The sequence below is a fragment of the Salvelinus sp. IW2-2015 genome, linkage group LG7 (assembly GCF_002910315.2).
Source record: "Salvelinus sp. IW2-2015 linkage group LG7, ASM291031v2, whole genome shotgun sequence".
NCBI lineage: Eukaryota > Metazoa > Chordata > Actinopteri > Salmoniformes > Salmonidae > Salvelinus > Salvelinus sp. IW2-2015.
The window spans coordinates 25002507-25017900 of record NC_036847.1 but is presented as its reverse complement, the minus strand read 5'-3'; the positions used below and the strand labels follow the sequence as shown (position 1 = coordinate 25017900).

The 15394-nt window shown below is 43.4% G+C and overlaps 1 protein-coding gene and 1 long non-coding RNA gene across 2 annotated transcripts; one reads left to right on the top strand and one right to left on the bottom strand.

Annotated features, from left to right (window-relative positions):
- The first annotated feature begins 7228 nt into the window (after window positions 1-7228).
- LOC111966697 (uncharacterized) lies at window positions 7229-10066 on the top strand. Its single transcript, XR_011480213.1, has 2 exons — window positions 7229-9218; window positions 9533-10066. It is a non-coding gene; the product is annotated as an uncharacterized lncRNA (long non-coding RNA).
- A 902-nt stretch (window positions 10067-10968) lies between these two features.
- On the bottom strand, window positions 10969-15355 carry LOC112081123 (spermatogenesis-associated serine-rich protein 2). Its single transcript, XM_024147197.2, has 3 exons — window positions 14313-15355; window positions 13963-14111; window positions 10969-13823 (listed from the first exon to the last, which is right to left on the bottom strand). Exons 1-3 carry the CDS (start codon window positions 14437-14439, stop codon window positions 13521-13523), a joined length of 579 nt encoding a protein of 192 aa, XP_024002965.1. The 5' UTR covers window positions 14440-15355; the 3' UTR covers window positions 10969-13520.
- Between the last annotated feature and the right edge of the window lie 39 nt (window positions 15356-15394).

Here is a 15394-nt window from a genome sequence, read left to right as displayed (position 1 = left end):
CAAGGCAGCTGGGACCATAGTCACCAAGAAAACAATTGGTAACACACTACGCCGTGAAGGACTGAAATCCTGCAGCGCCCGCAAGGTCCACCTGCTCAAGAAAGCACATATACATGCCCGTCTGAAGTTTGCCAATGAACATCTGAATGATTCAGAGGACAACTGGGTGAAAGTGTTGTGGTCAGATGAGACCAAAATGGAGCTCTTTGGCATCAACTCAACTCGCCGTGTTTGGAGGAGGAGGAATGCTGTCTATGACCCCAAGAACACCATCCCCACCGTCAAACATGGAGGTGGAAACATTATGCTTTGGGGGTGTTTTTCTGCTAAGGGGACAGGACAACTTCACCGCATCAAAGGGACGATGGACGGGGCCATGTACCGTCAAATCTTGGGTGAGAAACTCCTTCCCTCAGCCAGGGCATTGAAAATGGGTCGTGGATGGGTATTCCAGCATGACAATGACCCAAAACACACGACCAAGGCAACAAAGGAGTGGCTCAAGAAGAAGCACATTAAGGTCCTGGAGTGGCCTAGCCAGTCTCCAGACCTTAATCCCATAGAAAATCTGTGGAGGGAGCTGAAGGTTYGAGTTGCCAAACGTCAKCCTMRAAACCTTWATGACTTGGAGAAGATCTGCAAAGAGGAGTGGGACAAAATCCCTCCTGAGATGTGTGCAAACCTGGTGGCCAACTATAAGAAACGTCTGACCTCTGTGATTGCCAACAAGGGTTTTGCCACCAAGTACTAAGTCATGTTTTGCAGAGGGGTCAAATACTTATTTCCCTCAATAAATGCAAATCAATTTATAACATTTTGACATGCGTTTTTCTGGATTTTTTTGTTGTTATTCTGTCTCTCACTGTTCAAATAAACCTACCATTAAAATTATAGACAGATCATTTCTTTGTCAGTGGGCAAACGTACGAAATGAGCAGGGGATCAAAAACTTTTTCCCCTCACTGTATATCCCTATATGTAGATGAAAGCAAGCAAAAATTCTGAACTCATTGCTATGCTAACAGAACAAACACAGTGAGCAAGCAACATTTGTTTTGGTAAATTATCTTGTGTATGTCATAAATGACATTATAGCATGTTTCAATGTCTATCTTGATATTTCAGCAGCAGATCTAAGAGTGCTTTGTTGGATGAGGTTGACGATGAACACGGTGAGTTGCCCTGTGGATCAAACAGGTCCAGGCCAAGTAGGAATGGAAGTAGACTGTTGGTGGAACCAGTAGTAGTTCTGTTAGGTGGGTCGCAAGAAAACGTCTATCAGTGCATTCAGTCTGAGATTGATGAGTCAGTAAGCAACATAATTCTCTCGTCAGAGCTTAGAGATGACAATCTGTTGAAAGCAGTGAGTTCATCCAAGACTGTGAGCTCTGATATCTTTGAGGTGGCAATAAGGTACATCAACGCTGGCCTCTCTTATGTCCTCCTGCAAGCAACATGTAGCAGAAGCAGCCAAGTTGCCAGAGAGATGCTTTGCGTTGTCTCTGTGAAGTTGCTGCCGTTGTTCCCTGAGCTGACAGGAAAGGTGTTTCCCAGTGTCCCTGTAGAATTGCAGAGGATACTGGAATCGAAGTTGCCTCATGCCACAGCACAGGTTATTGTTTCTGTCATTGATGCCATGATTCATCTCTGTGGAAAGGAATGCACAAGGGATACTACAGAAGGGCAGGATTCCGTTAATAGCCAACTAAGTAGCTTTCTACATGCTGTGTCTGACAGAATCAAAGACATGATATTGAAGATCAAATCATTTAGCACCCAGCCTGACAAACAACCCGGAACATCCAAATCCATGGAATCTCTCCAGGACACAATGCCATACTCAAAACCCAAGCTTCTATTGTCATCCACCTCATCCATAGACCAGTCTTGCTCAAGCTTGATAAAGCTGTGCTCCTACTGTTATTCCACACCTGACTTTAACAGAGAGTTCAGTGACCTGGAACAGGAGAGACAAGTGGTTCAGTCACCTCAGCCGTCAATGTCAAGAAAGGAGGTTGTTGACCTTGGAGACTTTCCATCTGCAATTTGGGACCAATCAAGAAATATGGAATTCCATAAAATAGCCTCAATGGCAGTGAGCCAGATCATGGAAAACACTGTAAATGAGATCACCACACTTTTTGATTCCAAAATCGGCACCATTTATCAAGGGGGATCACTTGAGAAGCTTGATGAACAAAGCATGCCACTGGAGCCCTCTATAAAGCTCCCACACAACACTAGTGAGGCTGCATTTGGTGTGGTAGATATCATCTTGGAGGGTGTGCGGACTGTAATTGATGCCAACAAGGATTTTTTAAATATTCTCACAGACCCTACACTCTTTTGGGAGCAAGTCCAATTGGTTTCTGACATTATCCTTCAAATGGTCCAGGCTAAATTGAAGGAAATGTTCACCGTACAACTGCTCCTCAACACTGAAAGCGACATCGGATTTAGTCAACACGGTGTAGTAACCAGTGCAAAAGAGATCCTGAGCCGGATCTTGGTGAACATCAAGAAGGGACTGCCAAAATGTGAGTTGAAAGGGTCCAGGGAGGCACTTGCAAAGCAGTTTTTGGACTCCCTAACCCATAACCTCGAGCTACTGATCACCAGGGACGTGGATCAACAGCCAGAACAAGGTGCCACCAGCTGCTTTGTTGAACAGAGAGTGGCTGACATTAGTGCCTCAATTATTGCAGAGACTAGATGCAGCAGTTTTCTAGAGCTCGAATGTATGGTTGCTGATGTTAGGCCTATAACAACTAATTTGTATCATGCCATTGTGGAGACAGCAAACGTCCTCTCTAAGGATTCGATTCACTTCTTGTCTGAGACTGTGCTCATTGAAAAGGCCCAGCAGGTAATGCTAGATTCCAGCAGCACCAATATACTACGCCTGGCAATCAGTAATTCACAGATGGCTTTCAAGAAATCATGCCCTGGGAAGGAGGACCTTCAGAAACAACTTGTTTTGGATTTTGTGAAGACATCGGTAGGGAACCTACTCCAGAAGTGTTTGGGTTTAAATGCTTCCCAAGATGAATCTCAACCCTCTCAACACCCTGCCTCTGGCTCAAGCAAAAAGTCTATTCACTCCATCCCCGGCTGGGTGATGTCGAAGCTGAAGGGTACTAAGACAAGCGTGGAAACTGTCTCTGCAACAGCCTTGATCACAACAGCCATGGTCCAGGAAGTAATGTGCTCCGTCCCACTGACCAGAGATCTGTCAGTGGATGCAAGTGTTTGCCTCAGCAAAGGTAAGGCATTTATTCATTTTATACATTATTTTCTAAACTGAATGTTATCCCAAATGTAAGGGAGATTTGAATATAAGGTGTTATTGTACTTATCTTACTTTCGCAACTTTCAATCATTTCAAATATTAATATTTTTATAAAATGTCCATTTTATTTTTTAAAGATCCTTCAAATATGTCTTTGCCGCTTGAGGATATTCAATGTTATGAGGAGCTAGTAACAGAATGTGACATAGGAAAAATGGCTGAGAAACCTTTGGACACTGAGGCTGACCGTCCAAAAACAGGACTGAAAACTGTAAATTGGCGCGAGAGAGTCCCCTATTTCATGGGTCTTTGTCAAAAGAAAGCACAGACAATGTCCCGTGTAAGTCTGGCTAAAAGTCTGGCTTCGGACAAAACCAATTCTCAGTTCAGTGCAGAGGTTCCCAGAGTCATTGCTTTGTCTGTGGTTCCGGCAATCAGCACTGAGAAAATGCCTAAGCCATCTCTCACCATCACTAAGGCTCATGGAAAGACAACCAAAAACAGGCGAGAGAGATCCTATTTCCCTAGTTGTTGTCCACAGAAGGAGAAAAAGAAAGACAAAGGGAGTTCAGTTTCTACTTTGTCTGACAAAGCTATGTTTGTTGACGGTGTGTACCAGGACCTGCTCCAAAAAAAGGGATCTGCCATAAAATTGTGCCAATCAGTTAAGCAATTGCACTTTGCGGTAGAGGAGTGCAGTGCAGAGAGATTACCCCATTTATTGGGTTTTAGTAAAAAGAAACCAGAGACAATGTCCCGTGTAAGTCTGACTAAAAGTTTGGCTTCAGAAAAAAAAAAATCTCAGGAAGATGTACAAGAGTTTCAGGCCACTTCAAGTCTATCCACGGAGGCAAGAATCCCATCCCCAGTGGAATTGATCTCCAATGGGTCTGTGCACAGTGTAATGAATGCCCTTCTCTCGAAGTCAAAGAGAATTCAGTAGAATCAGTTTTGGAATTGCACCAGCAGTAGAGGAGTTTCAGTGCAGAGGTCCCAATAGCCATTTGCTTTGCTGTGTCAGGCAATCAGCACTGACAAAATTCCTGAACCATTCTCACCATCACTAAAGCTCAAGGAAAGACAACCAAAACAGGCGAGAGAGATTCTATTTCCCTAGTTGTTGTCCACAGAAGCTCAAAAGAAAGACAAAGTGAGTTCGCGTTTCTACTTTGTCTGACAAAGCATGTTTGTTGACGACGTGTACCAGGACCTGCTCCAAAGAAAGGATCTGCCATAAAATTGTGCCAATCAGTTGAACAATTGCACCTTGCGATAGACGAGTGCAGTGCAGAGAGAATCCCCATTACTGGGTCTTAGTCAAAGAAACCAGAGACAATGCCCTTAGTAATTGCTTTCAGACAAAAACTAATTCTCAGGAAGATGTACAAGAATTTCAGGCCACTCAAGTCAATGCACGTGGCAAGAACCTCATCCCCATTGGAATTGATCACAATGGGTCTGTGAATGTGTAATGAATCCCTCTCTTGAAAGTCGAAGAAGATTGATCGCAGATCAGTGTTGGATTTGCACCAGGCAGCAGGCGGCGGCAGTGCAGAGGTTCCCAGAAGCATTGCTTTGTCTGTGTTCCGGCAATCGCACTGACAAAGCCTGAACATCTCTCACCATATCACTAAAGGCTCAAGGAAAGACAACCAAAAAACAGGCGAGAGAGATCCTATTTCCCTAGTTGTTGTCCACAGAAAGCGCAAAGAAAGACAAAGAGTTCCGTTTCTACTTTGTCTGACAAAGCTATGTTTGTTGACGACGTGTACCAGGACCTGCTCCAAGAAAAGGGATCTGCCATAAAATATGTGCCAATCAGTTGAACAATTGCACCTTGCGGTAGACGAGTGCAGTGCAGAGAGAATCCCCCACACTTGGGTCTTAGTCAAAAGAAACCAGAGACAATGTCCCTTGTAAGCTTGCTTCAGACAAAACTAATTCTCAGGAAGATGTACAAGAATTTCAGGCCACTTCAAGTCTATCCACGGAGGAAGAATCCCATCCCCAGTGCAATTGATCTCCAATGGGTCTGTGCACAGTGTAATGAATGCCCTCTCTCGAAAGTCAAAGGAATTCAGTGAATCAGTTTTGGAATTGCACCAGGCAGTAGAGGAGTTCAGTGCAGAGGTCCCAAGAGCCATTGCTTTGTCTGTGGTTCAGGCAATCAGCACTGACAAAATTCCTGAACCATCTCTCACCATCACTAAAGCTCAAGGAAAGACAACCAAAAACAGGCGAGAGAGATTCTATTTCCCTAGTTGTTGTCCACAGAAGCTCAAAAGAAAGACAAAGTGAGTTCCGTTTCTACTTTGTCTGACAAAGCTATGTTTGTTGACACGTGTACCAGGACCTGCTCAAGAAAAGGATCTGCCATAAAATTGTGCCAATCAGTTGAACAATTGCACCTTGCGGTAGACGAGAGTGCAGTGCAGAGAGAATCCCCATTACTTGGGTCTTAGTCAAAAGAAACCAGAGACAATGTCCCTTGTAAGTCTTGCTTCAGACAAAACTAATTCTCAGGAAGATGTACAAGAATTTCAGGCCACTTAAGTCTATCCACAGGAAAAGAATCCCATCCCCAGTGAATTGATCTCCAATGGGTCTGTGCACCAGTGTAAGAAATGCCTTCTCTCGAAAGTCAAAGAATTCAGTTGAATCAGTTTTGGAATTGCACCAGGCAGTAGAGAGTTCAGTGCAGAGGTCCCAAGAGCCATTGCTTTGTCCTGTTTCAGGCAATCAGCACTGACAAAATTCCTGAACCATCTCTCACCATCACTAAAGCTCAAGGAAAGACAACCAAAAACAGGCGAGAGAGATTCTATTTCCCTAGTTGTTGTCCACAGAAAGCTCAAAAGAAAGACAAAGTGAGTTCCGTTTCTACTTTGTCTGACAAAGCTTAGTTGGTTGACGACGTGTACCAGGACCTGCTCCAAAGAAAGGATCTGCCATAAAAATTGTGCCAATCAGTTGAACAATGCACCTTGCGGTAGACGAGTGCAGTGCAGAGAGAATCCCCCATTACTTGGTCTTAGTCAAAAAAACCAGAGACAATGTTCCCTTGTAAGGTCTTGCTGCAGACAAAACTAATTCTCAGGAAGATGTACAAGAATTTCAGGCCACTTCAACTATCCACGGAGGCAAGAACCCATCCCCAGTGAATTGATCTCCAATGGGTCGTGCACAGTGTAATGAATGCCCTCTCTCGAAAAGTCAAAGGGAATTCAGTTGAATCATTTTTGGAATTGCACCAGGCAGTAGAGGAGTTCAGTGCAGAGGTCCCAAGAGCCTTGCTTTGTCTGTGGTTCAGGCAATCAGCACTGACAAAATTCCTGAACCATCTCTCACCATCACTAAAGCTCAAGGAAAGACAACCAAAAACAGGCGAGAGAGATTCTATTTCCCTAGTTGTTGTCCACAGAAAGCTCAAAAGAAAGACAAAGTGAGTTCCGTTTCTACTTTGTCTGACAAAGCTATGTTTGTTGACGACGTGTACCAGGACTGCTCCAAGAAAAGGGATCTCCAAAATTGTGGCCAATCAGTTGAACAATTGCACCTTGCGGTAGACGAGTGCAGTGCAGAGAGAATCCCCATTATTGGGTCTTTAGTCAAAAAAACCAGAGACAATGTCCCTTGTAAGTCTTGCTTCAGACAAAAACTAATTCTCAGGAAATGTACAAGAATTTCAGGCCACTTCAAGTCTATCCACGGAGGCAAGAATCCCATCCCCAGTGGAATTGATCTCCAATGGGTCTGTGCACAGTGAATGAATGCCCTCTCTCGAAAGTCAAAGAGAATTCAGTTGAATCAGTTTTGGAATTGCACCAGGCAGTAGAGGAGTTCAGTGCAGAGGTCCCAAGCCACTTGCTTTGCTGTGGTCAGGCAATCAGCACTGACAAAATGCTCTGAACCATCTCTCACCATCACTCAAGGCTCAAGGAAAGACAACCAAAAACAGGCGAGAGAGATCTCGTTTCCCCTAGTTGTTGTCCACAGAAGGCTCAAAAGAAAGACAAAGTGAGTTCCGTTTCTACTTTGTCTGACAAAGCTATGTTTGTTGACGACGTGTACCAGGATCTGCTCCAAAAAAAGGGATCTACCATAGAATTGTGCCAATCAGTTGAGAAATTGCACCTTGCGGTAGAGAAGTGCAGTGCAGAGAGATTCCCCCGTTTATTAGTTCTTAGTCAAAATAAACCAGAGACAATGTCCCATGTAAGTTTGGCTAAAAGTCTGGATTCAGACAAAACTAATTCTCAGGAAAATGTACAAGAATTTCAGGCCAATTCAAGTCTATCCACGGAGGCAAGAACCCCATCCCCAGTGGAATTGATCTCCAATGGGTCTGTGCACAGTGTAATGAATGCCCTCCTCTCAAAAGTCAAACAGAATTCGGTTGAATCAGTTTTGGAATTGCACCAGGCAGTAGAGGAGTTCAGTGCAGAGGTCCCAAGAGCCGTTGCTTTGTCTGTGGTTCAGGCAATCAGCACTGACAAAATGCCTGAGCCATCTCTCACCATCACTAAGGCTCAAGGAAAGACAACCAAAAACAGGCGAGAGAGATTCGATTTCCCTAGTTGTTGTCCACAGAAAGCGCACAAGAAAGCCAAAGTGAGTTCCGTTTCTACTTTGTCTGACAAAGCTAAGTTTGTTGACGACGTGTACCAGGATCTGCTCCAAAAAAAGGGATCAGTTGAGCAATTGCACCTTGCAGTAGATGAGTGGAGTACAGAAGTCCCCAAAGCCATTGCTTCGTCTGTGGCTAGAGTGATTAGCGTAGAACAAATGGCTGAGTCATCTCTTAACACTATTGCTCAAGGAAAGCAAACCAATAACAGGCAAGAGAGATCCTATTTCCCTAGCTTTTGTCTGCAGAAGAAGAAAAAGCAAAACAAAGCCGAACAGAGTTTCACTTCTACTTTGTCTAACAAAGCTAATTCCTCTTGTCCCCAAGAAGTCCTACCCCAAGTCTGTGGCAGTGCCTCCCCAAGTCTATGCAATACAACAGAAACTCAGTCCACAGCTACAGGAACTCCATCTACACCCGTGGTTTCCTTTTCCAGTGGGTCTGTGCATAGCTTGGTATGTGCACTCCTCTTGAAGATCCGGAAGAATGCCGATGGATCTCCTACTCAGTCAGAGCCAGAGCTGATTGAGAAAGCCCTGTCTGTCAGTGGATCTGTGTTGACGCTGTTGGCAGAGGTCAACGGAATGTCCGTTGATGAGGAATCATCTACCCCTATTCGGGCACCTCCTGATGAAGTAGTTGAAGCAGTGTACAAGGACCTGCTGCAGGAAAAGGGTTCTGCAATCGAATTGCACCAGGCAGTGGAGCAGTGCAGTGCAGAGGTCCCTAGAGTCATAGCCTGGTCTCTGGTAAAGGAGATAAGCACGACTCCCCCCAATGAATTCCTTGCTGCCCCAGCTTTCCTCCTCTCCTCTGTGCTGCTTCTCTCCGGACATCCAAGTAAGGTGATCTCATTATCTGGAAATTCCAAATCACTTGCCGCAGCAGCAAGTGATAGACTCCCTAAGGATGAGAGTCAGAAGAGGTTTGGCTTGTTGCCAAAGCTGCCTAAGACACATAAAATGCAGAAGATGCCAAAGTTGAAAGCGAAGGTATGGTTTGAAAGTCTTTGAATTAATAACACTTTATTTAGTTAAGCGTCTCTATTTTGACATTTTATGCTGTTTGTGTGAAACATCAGTTTTAATTGCTAGTGAATTACAATTATTGGGAATGATCAGAATTTCTGTTTCTGACAGTTTTGTGACTTGTGTTAACACTTTTCTATGACCTTCCAGAACAAAGTGGATCCACTGGCCATCTACCCCTCTTTTGATCTTCTGAGAGAGGATCCACTTGAGGACACTTATGATCATTCATAAGAGGATCTATTGGAAGGCACCTCTGATGATCATACAAACGGTAAATCGAAAAAAAATCGCAAACATATTTTTTTGTTGAATACACATCCTCTTGTCCATACCATTTTGAAGTGTTACTGTTGATGGGTATAGTGAGTCTGGGCCGATTTTAGCTCATGCACAGAATTGATTTATCTCATGAGTTTCGCTCACACATCTCAAGTCAGGATATGACACATGTTAACACCATAGATATGTCAGCAGCCTGTCACCATCTCACTACTCTGTAATATGTTGGGATGCTGAGCAAATTGGTTTTGAACTGTGGTGAAATGTTTTATGACAATGGGGTCCTAACTAACTCTCTCTAATTAGACTTACAGTGCAGCTGTCCTTTTACATCACCTCCCAACCCATTGGAGAAGAACTGACATTCTGGCTCTGGCACCAAAAGACAGTCTCTCTTCACTAGCATTGCCAGTGTCATCACCAAGGCCTTCACTAGAGCACTTCACCCAGTCATGACCAGGTCTAGGACCATCTGTAGTAGTAGTTAACTTGACCACCTGATAATTCAAGAGAGGATCCACTGGATCTTCGGACCTTATGATCATCCATCTTTGTTTAGATAAATTGGATTCTGAACTAACAAGTTTATCATTCCATTCTTTTCATTCTTATTTGAGGTTGGTAGCCACACAATTACATTTAGACTTTAGCTAGGTTTCCATCCAATTGGCGACAGATTTTCATGCAAATATTCTAAATTCTGCATTAAAAACAATGTGCGCATTTTTCCAACAGTGATGTTTTCATCAAATGACGTAGTGCACATAATACCTTTTGCGGTACTGTTAAATTCCCATGTGTCGAATAAGAAATACAAATTAAATGGATTTTCAACTCTGATGGTTTTCTCACAAAAAGAAATGTGCACTATGTAGCGAATGTTTCCACTCCGGTATTGGCACATGCACTCTAGCCAACAGCGTGCAGATACAAGATCTGTGCGCTGTCGGCTAGAGCGCAGATATAGCCTACATCAGTGGTTTCCAACCAGGGGTACTTGGCCTATCCAGAGGGTTCTTCAGAAGACTCATGAGACCATAGGCCTACTGGTAAAATTGCACAAGGGGTTACTTCTGGGCTACTCCAGGCAGAGCAAAATTCAGTTGGTGGTACAGTAATCAAAAAAAGGTTTGGAATCATTAGCCTACATGAGATTATTCTTATTTGTCAAGCGGCAGCAAAACATCATTGATCATGTCATCAGCATAAGACACTCAACATTTATTGGAAAGGAGAATCAAACTCATCACCTTGCACTTTCAATCTGTAGCATAATAAACTGCATGCTTTCCCTACAAGTCGTAGGTAGAGGACAACATGTCATCGTGTGACTCCAAGTTGACTTCGATACGATGGTTACTATATAATTTCTCGCATAATTCATTTTACAGACACAAAAAGATCCCACCTTGTCTAATGTATTTTGTTTTGTTGACATTTATAAAGAAGCCAAATGTTTCTCTCCATCTGTCCTGACATTTTATCCGACATGTACTTTCGTCGCATAAAAAGATTGGATGGAAACCTGCTTTATAACACTATCAAACTGCATCTCTGATTTCAGTTTTGGAGGATGCAGAGGCCTGTCACAGTTTAAAGCAATAGCTCCAGCCCTCATTTGACATGTTGCCGATTACTGAGATAGAGGCTTGATGGGACATCTTAAACAACCTTACTTGCTCCAATATGGCAAATTGAATTACACAATTCTTACATAGTTAACCATACAATGAGAAGTGATATCTGAGCGTATCGCCATTTATTTTGCTTACAGTTAAGTTGACATGGATCTGTAAAATACTGTGCCCATGAAAAGCATATGAAGACAAAGGACACCTGCTTATGTATTGCAAAGTTTAATAGTAAATGAAAAGTGTGCCTTTCCGCATATGGGGGGGGGGGTGTATTAGAATGGATGGGGAGGGCAGATGTCTTTGGTCCATACTTTGTGGTTGCTGTAAGGAGGGGGGGTGTATGAATTGGATGGAGGCAAGAGAAGGCACTTAAGTTTACAGTTTGGACTGGAAGAATTGGACTGAACTAGATTGTTAGTTCAGTCCATATGACTGAACTAGTTCAGGGGTAAACCATATGCTCAGCATGTATATAACATACAAAATGCCCCATGTGAGCGCAACAGAATTATAGCTATATATACACACACAGTAAAGAAAGAAAATGTAAAAGAAAAAAAGACAACATGCTACTCAATCTAGAATAGATTATCCAATTGGAAAACAATGAAGTAATTTTTTTATAGGCAGAGAACGAAAAAAGGAAATGTTTTTCTCTTTGGTGATCACCAGATAGTTGAGAATGTAGACAAAGCTGTGAATGGGAGTTCTTACACTTGGTAAAAGAGATGGACAGGCATAATTAATTCCCCATAGAGAATAACTCTAGCTTTTTGACAACTGTAAGAAATACTACATGTACATGCTTGAAGCTACCACAAGGTAACAACTAGCAATGTGTTGTGGAGAGAAAATGCAGTGCATGCATCTCCGCAATTGAAAGGTAGGCCTACTGTGCATTAGGATTACTGAAAATAGGCCTATATTTACAGTGCAGATCTGAGATTAGGAAAAATTTGCTGAAGGCAGGAAGCTCCTGGAATTGGCTACCAAGCCTTATGTGCTCAAGCACAGTTGCTGATACATGCCAATTGATCTACCCTGCTGTATACACTCTGCACTTCCCCAGAAGACTTTGTAAACCATTGAACAAACAAGAACTACATAATCTTTATGTTGATGTGCAATATAACAAAAATGAAGACATTTTCCTCATGGCCAAATTATACTCCTATGAAAAGAAGACTTAAGTACCTATGTTTATAACATATCTAAAACACAAAAGGTATTCCTATGGATAACTTTCTACCAGTAATATTGGAGGAGATGGGGGGGTTCTCTCAATTCTTCTACTCATCGGGTATGACCCTTTGGTACACAGAGGAAACAGCTGTATAACCTTATACACATGCCTTGCAGTTTGACACGACACCGCTCTGCTTTCGGTAAATGGTGAACCATACCAAGCCCCATTTCAAAAGAACATTATCAGGGGAAAAAGCAACATTATGCCTCCAGGCAGTGTACAAGGGGAAACAATCAGATATTTCTCCAGATTTTGTTAAGTTATTGTATACTTTACTAAGAATCTTAAATCAGTCCCAACTCAGTAGTCATAAAACTTATTCAAACTAAGATCGAAACAGCATTCACAAATTTGATCCGATTTTTTTCCTTCTCTAGGAAATGATCAAGAGGAAAGTTGACATATTAAAAAAGGACAGAAAGCTCCTAAAGCTCGCTTTTTAACATGTAAAAGATCACAAGAACGTGCACTGATGTTCGTGATGCAGGCATCTCTTCATTTCTAGAAAGGCAAAGTTGCACTGTGATACATGGCAAGCATGTCAAGTGTGTGCCGTTTATGGTCCTGTCTGAGATGCACTGAAAATAAGAATGAGAGTAGACCAAATAACACCTAAATATATGTACTTCTAACAAAGGGAAGTCCAAATTCAGACTAGATGTAGGGGTTCCTTTCTCATACCTGAGATTTGAGAAGTGGAATAATTCATAATTAAATATGTATGTAATAAAGAAATCGAGCCTTCTCCTTGGATTATACAATAACAATATAGAGAAGGACAGGACAACTATCCACTAAACTATTCTCATACATGTGAGGGAGGGAATAAACAACCGCCATCAGGCAACATCCAAAGTGATTACCTCTAGTTCTAATTATCAACTGATTCATTGTCCAGTTCAAGGAGTACATATTATTTACAGGCGCAACCAGTATTTATGGAAAGCTCTAAATGAATCTACATAAACGTATGTAGTGTTGATTGTATGCCATTGATGAAAGGCTTCCATACATACTAGCAAGCATGCCATAACATATGGAACTAAAATGGTGATGACTACAAAAAAAAGAAATAAGGCAACTAAAATATAAATGCCTTTTAGCAGTGCACAAAATGCATATAAATCACAGCAGTCTCTGTGCTGAACTCATCATCAGATAACACTGGCCTCTGAAGTAGCAAAATGCTGCTAGATCAACAGGCATGAGAAAATAGGTCTTATTAGCAGATTTTCAAGTTTGGTGGATGAATGGTTTTGCCTATGGGTGGCACTACTGCTCAATTGACAAAAAGATGTAAACTTGTATTCTATTCTTCATTGAGAGGAGTTAGTGGGGTGGAAGGGGCAGGGTATTGAGGGTGGAATGCCAGGGTTAGTAGGGGGTTTAACAAATGGGCCAGGTAGTTCCGGTGTCAGGGGCAGTGTGTCCGCGGAGGCCTTTGGGGCAGACCGTTATGAGAAGGCTGGTCTTGACGGTAAGAAGAGGATGGAGTGGAGTTGGAAGGGCCTCTTGTGGAGTTGGAGGATTGTGTGGCAGTGCTGGTAGGATGGCTGGGGCCGTCATCTTGGCCTTGGTTGCCCTGGTAGCCTTGGTAACCCTCGGAGCGGTAGCCTCCGCGATTGGTGTTCCTGTCGCGATAGGAGCCGCCATTATACCGCTGACCACCGGAGTAGTATCCCGGGCCCGCCGTATACCGCCTGTTGCCTTGGAAAGTCTGAAAGGTGCAGATTAAAATCACACTTAAAACACAAAGCAATCATATTATGTTTAATATTTTTACTCCTAAAGAAACACGACTGAAAACAGTTAGCAACTCCTTTAGTTGCATGTTTATGATTGCTTTGTGAGCTGACCGTTTTGTTTGGCTGGGTAGGGTGTCCTTCGAAGCTGGAGCCCTGGTGCTGAGACGGAGGTGGTGCTTCTAGGGACCCTGGGCCTGTGATGGACGAGGAGGTGGAACTACAGCGGGACCGGCTGGAGTAGCCTGTCTGAGGATGGTACACTGAAAGGAGAGGGCGTCACGAGGGCAGGTGTTACCATAGAGATACATAGTATTATTATACAAATATGTGTTCTATTTAATTCTGTGGGCGTTACTATCAAGACAATTGATTAATTACCCTCTAAATAGCAATGCAATACTGTATGATCACAGTGAGTTTCTGTAAGAGGAAAGACATCAAAGAAGAAAAAAGGAATGTACCTGATCCAAATCCTGTGACGCTTGTCTTCAGTGGTTCTAGCTCGAAAGTGAACTTCACAGCTTTTCCCAGGTCTTCATCATACTTACGTTCACTTACAAAGTGCTGGAAAAAGAGGAGACAAGACATACAGTATGTGGACACCCCTTTAAATGAGTGGATTCGGCTATTTCAGCCACACCCGTTGCTGACAGGTGTATTAAAATAGAGCACACAGCCATGCGATCTCCAGAGTTCCCAACTCTGCCACTGGCCTCTGGAGCACTGGAAACACGTTGGGGGTGCGTTCTCAGCCCTCTCCTGTACTCCCTTGTTCACCCATGACTGCGTGGCCATGCACGCCTCCAACTCAATCATCAAGTTTGCAGACGACACTACAGTGGTAGGCTTGATTACCAACAACGACGAGACGGCCTACAGGGAGGAGGTGAGGGCCCTCGGAGTGTGATGTCAGGAAAATAACCTCAAACTCAACAAAACAAAGGAGATGGACTTCAGAAAACAGCAGATGGAGCACCCCCCTATCCACATCGACGGGACAGTAGTGGAGAAGGTGGAACGTTTTAAGTTCCTTGGCGTACACATCACGGACAAACTGAAATGGTCCACCAACACAGACAGCGTGGTGAAGAAGGTGCAACAGCGCCTCTTCAACCTCAGGAGGCTGAAGAAATTTGGCTTGTCACCAAAACACTCACAAACTTTTACAGATGCACAATCGAGAGCATCCTGTCGGGCTGTATCACCGCCTGGTACGGCAACTGCTCCGCCCACAACCGTAAGGCTCTTCAGAGGGTAGTGAGGTCTGCACAACGCATCACCGGGAGCAAACTACGTGCCCTCCAGGACACCTACACCACCCGATGTCACAGGAAGGCCAAAAAGATCATCAAGGACAACCACCCGAGCCACTGCCTGTTCACAAATTTGGCTTGTCACCCAAAACACATATCATCCAGAAGGCGAGGTCAGTACAGGTGCAAAGCTGAGACCGAGAGACTGAAAACAGCTTCTATCTCAAGGCCATCAGACTGTTAAACAGCCATCACTAACATTGAGTGGCTGCTGCCAACATACTGACTCA

Excerpts from the sequence above, each read along its gene's own strand:
- LOC112081123 (XM_024147197.2), bottom strand. The coding sequence starts at position 14,439 with ATGTCTTGTCTCCTCTTTTTCCAGCACTTTGTAAGTGAACGTAAGTAT. Across the intron at positions 14,112-14,312 it reads CGTCACAGGATTTGGATCAG|TGTACCATCCTCAGACAGGC; the intron begins GTACATTCCTTT and ends CTCTCCTTTCAG. Across the intron at positions 13,824-13,962 it reads CTACCCAGCCAAACAAAACG|ACTTTCCAAGGCAACAGGCG; the intron begins GTCAGCTCACAA and ends TGCACCTTTCAG.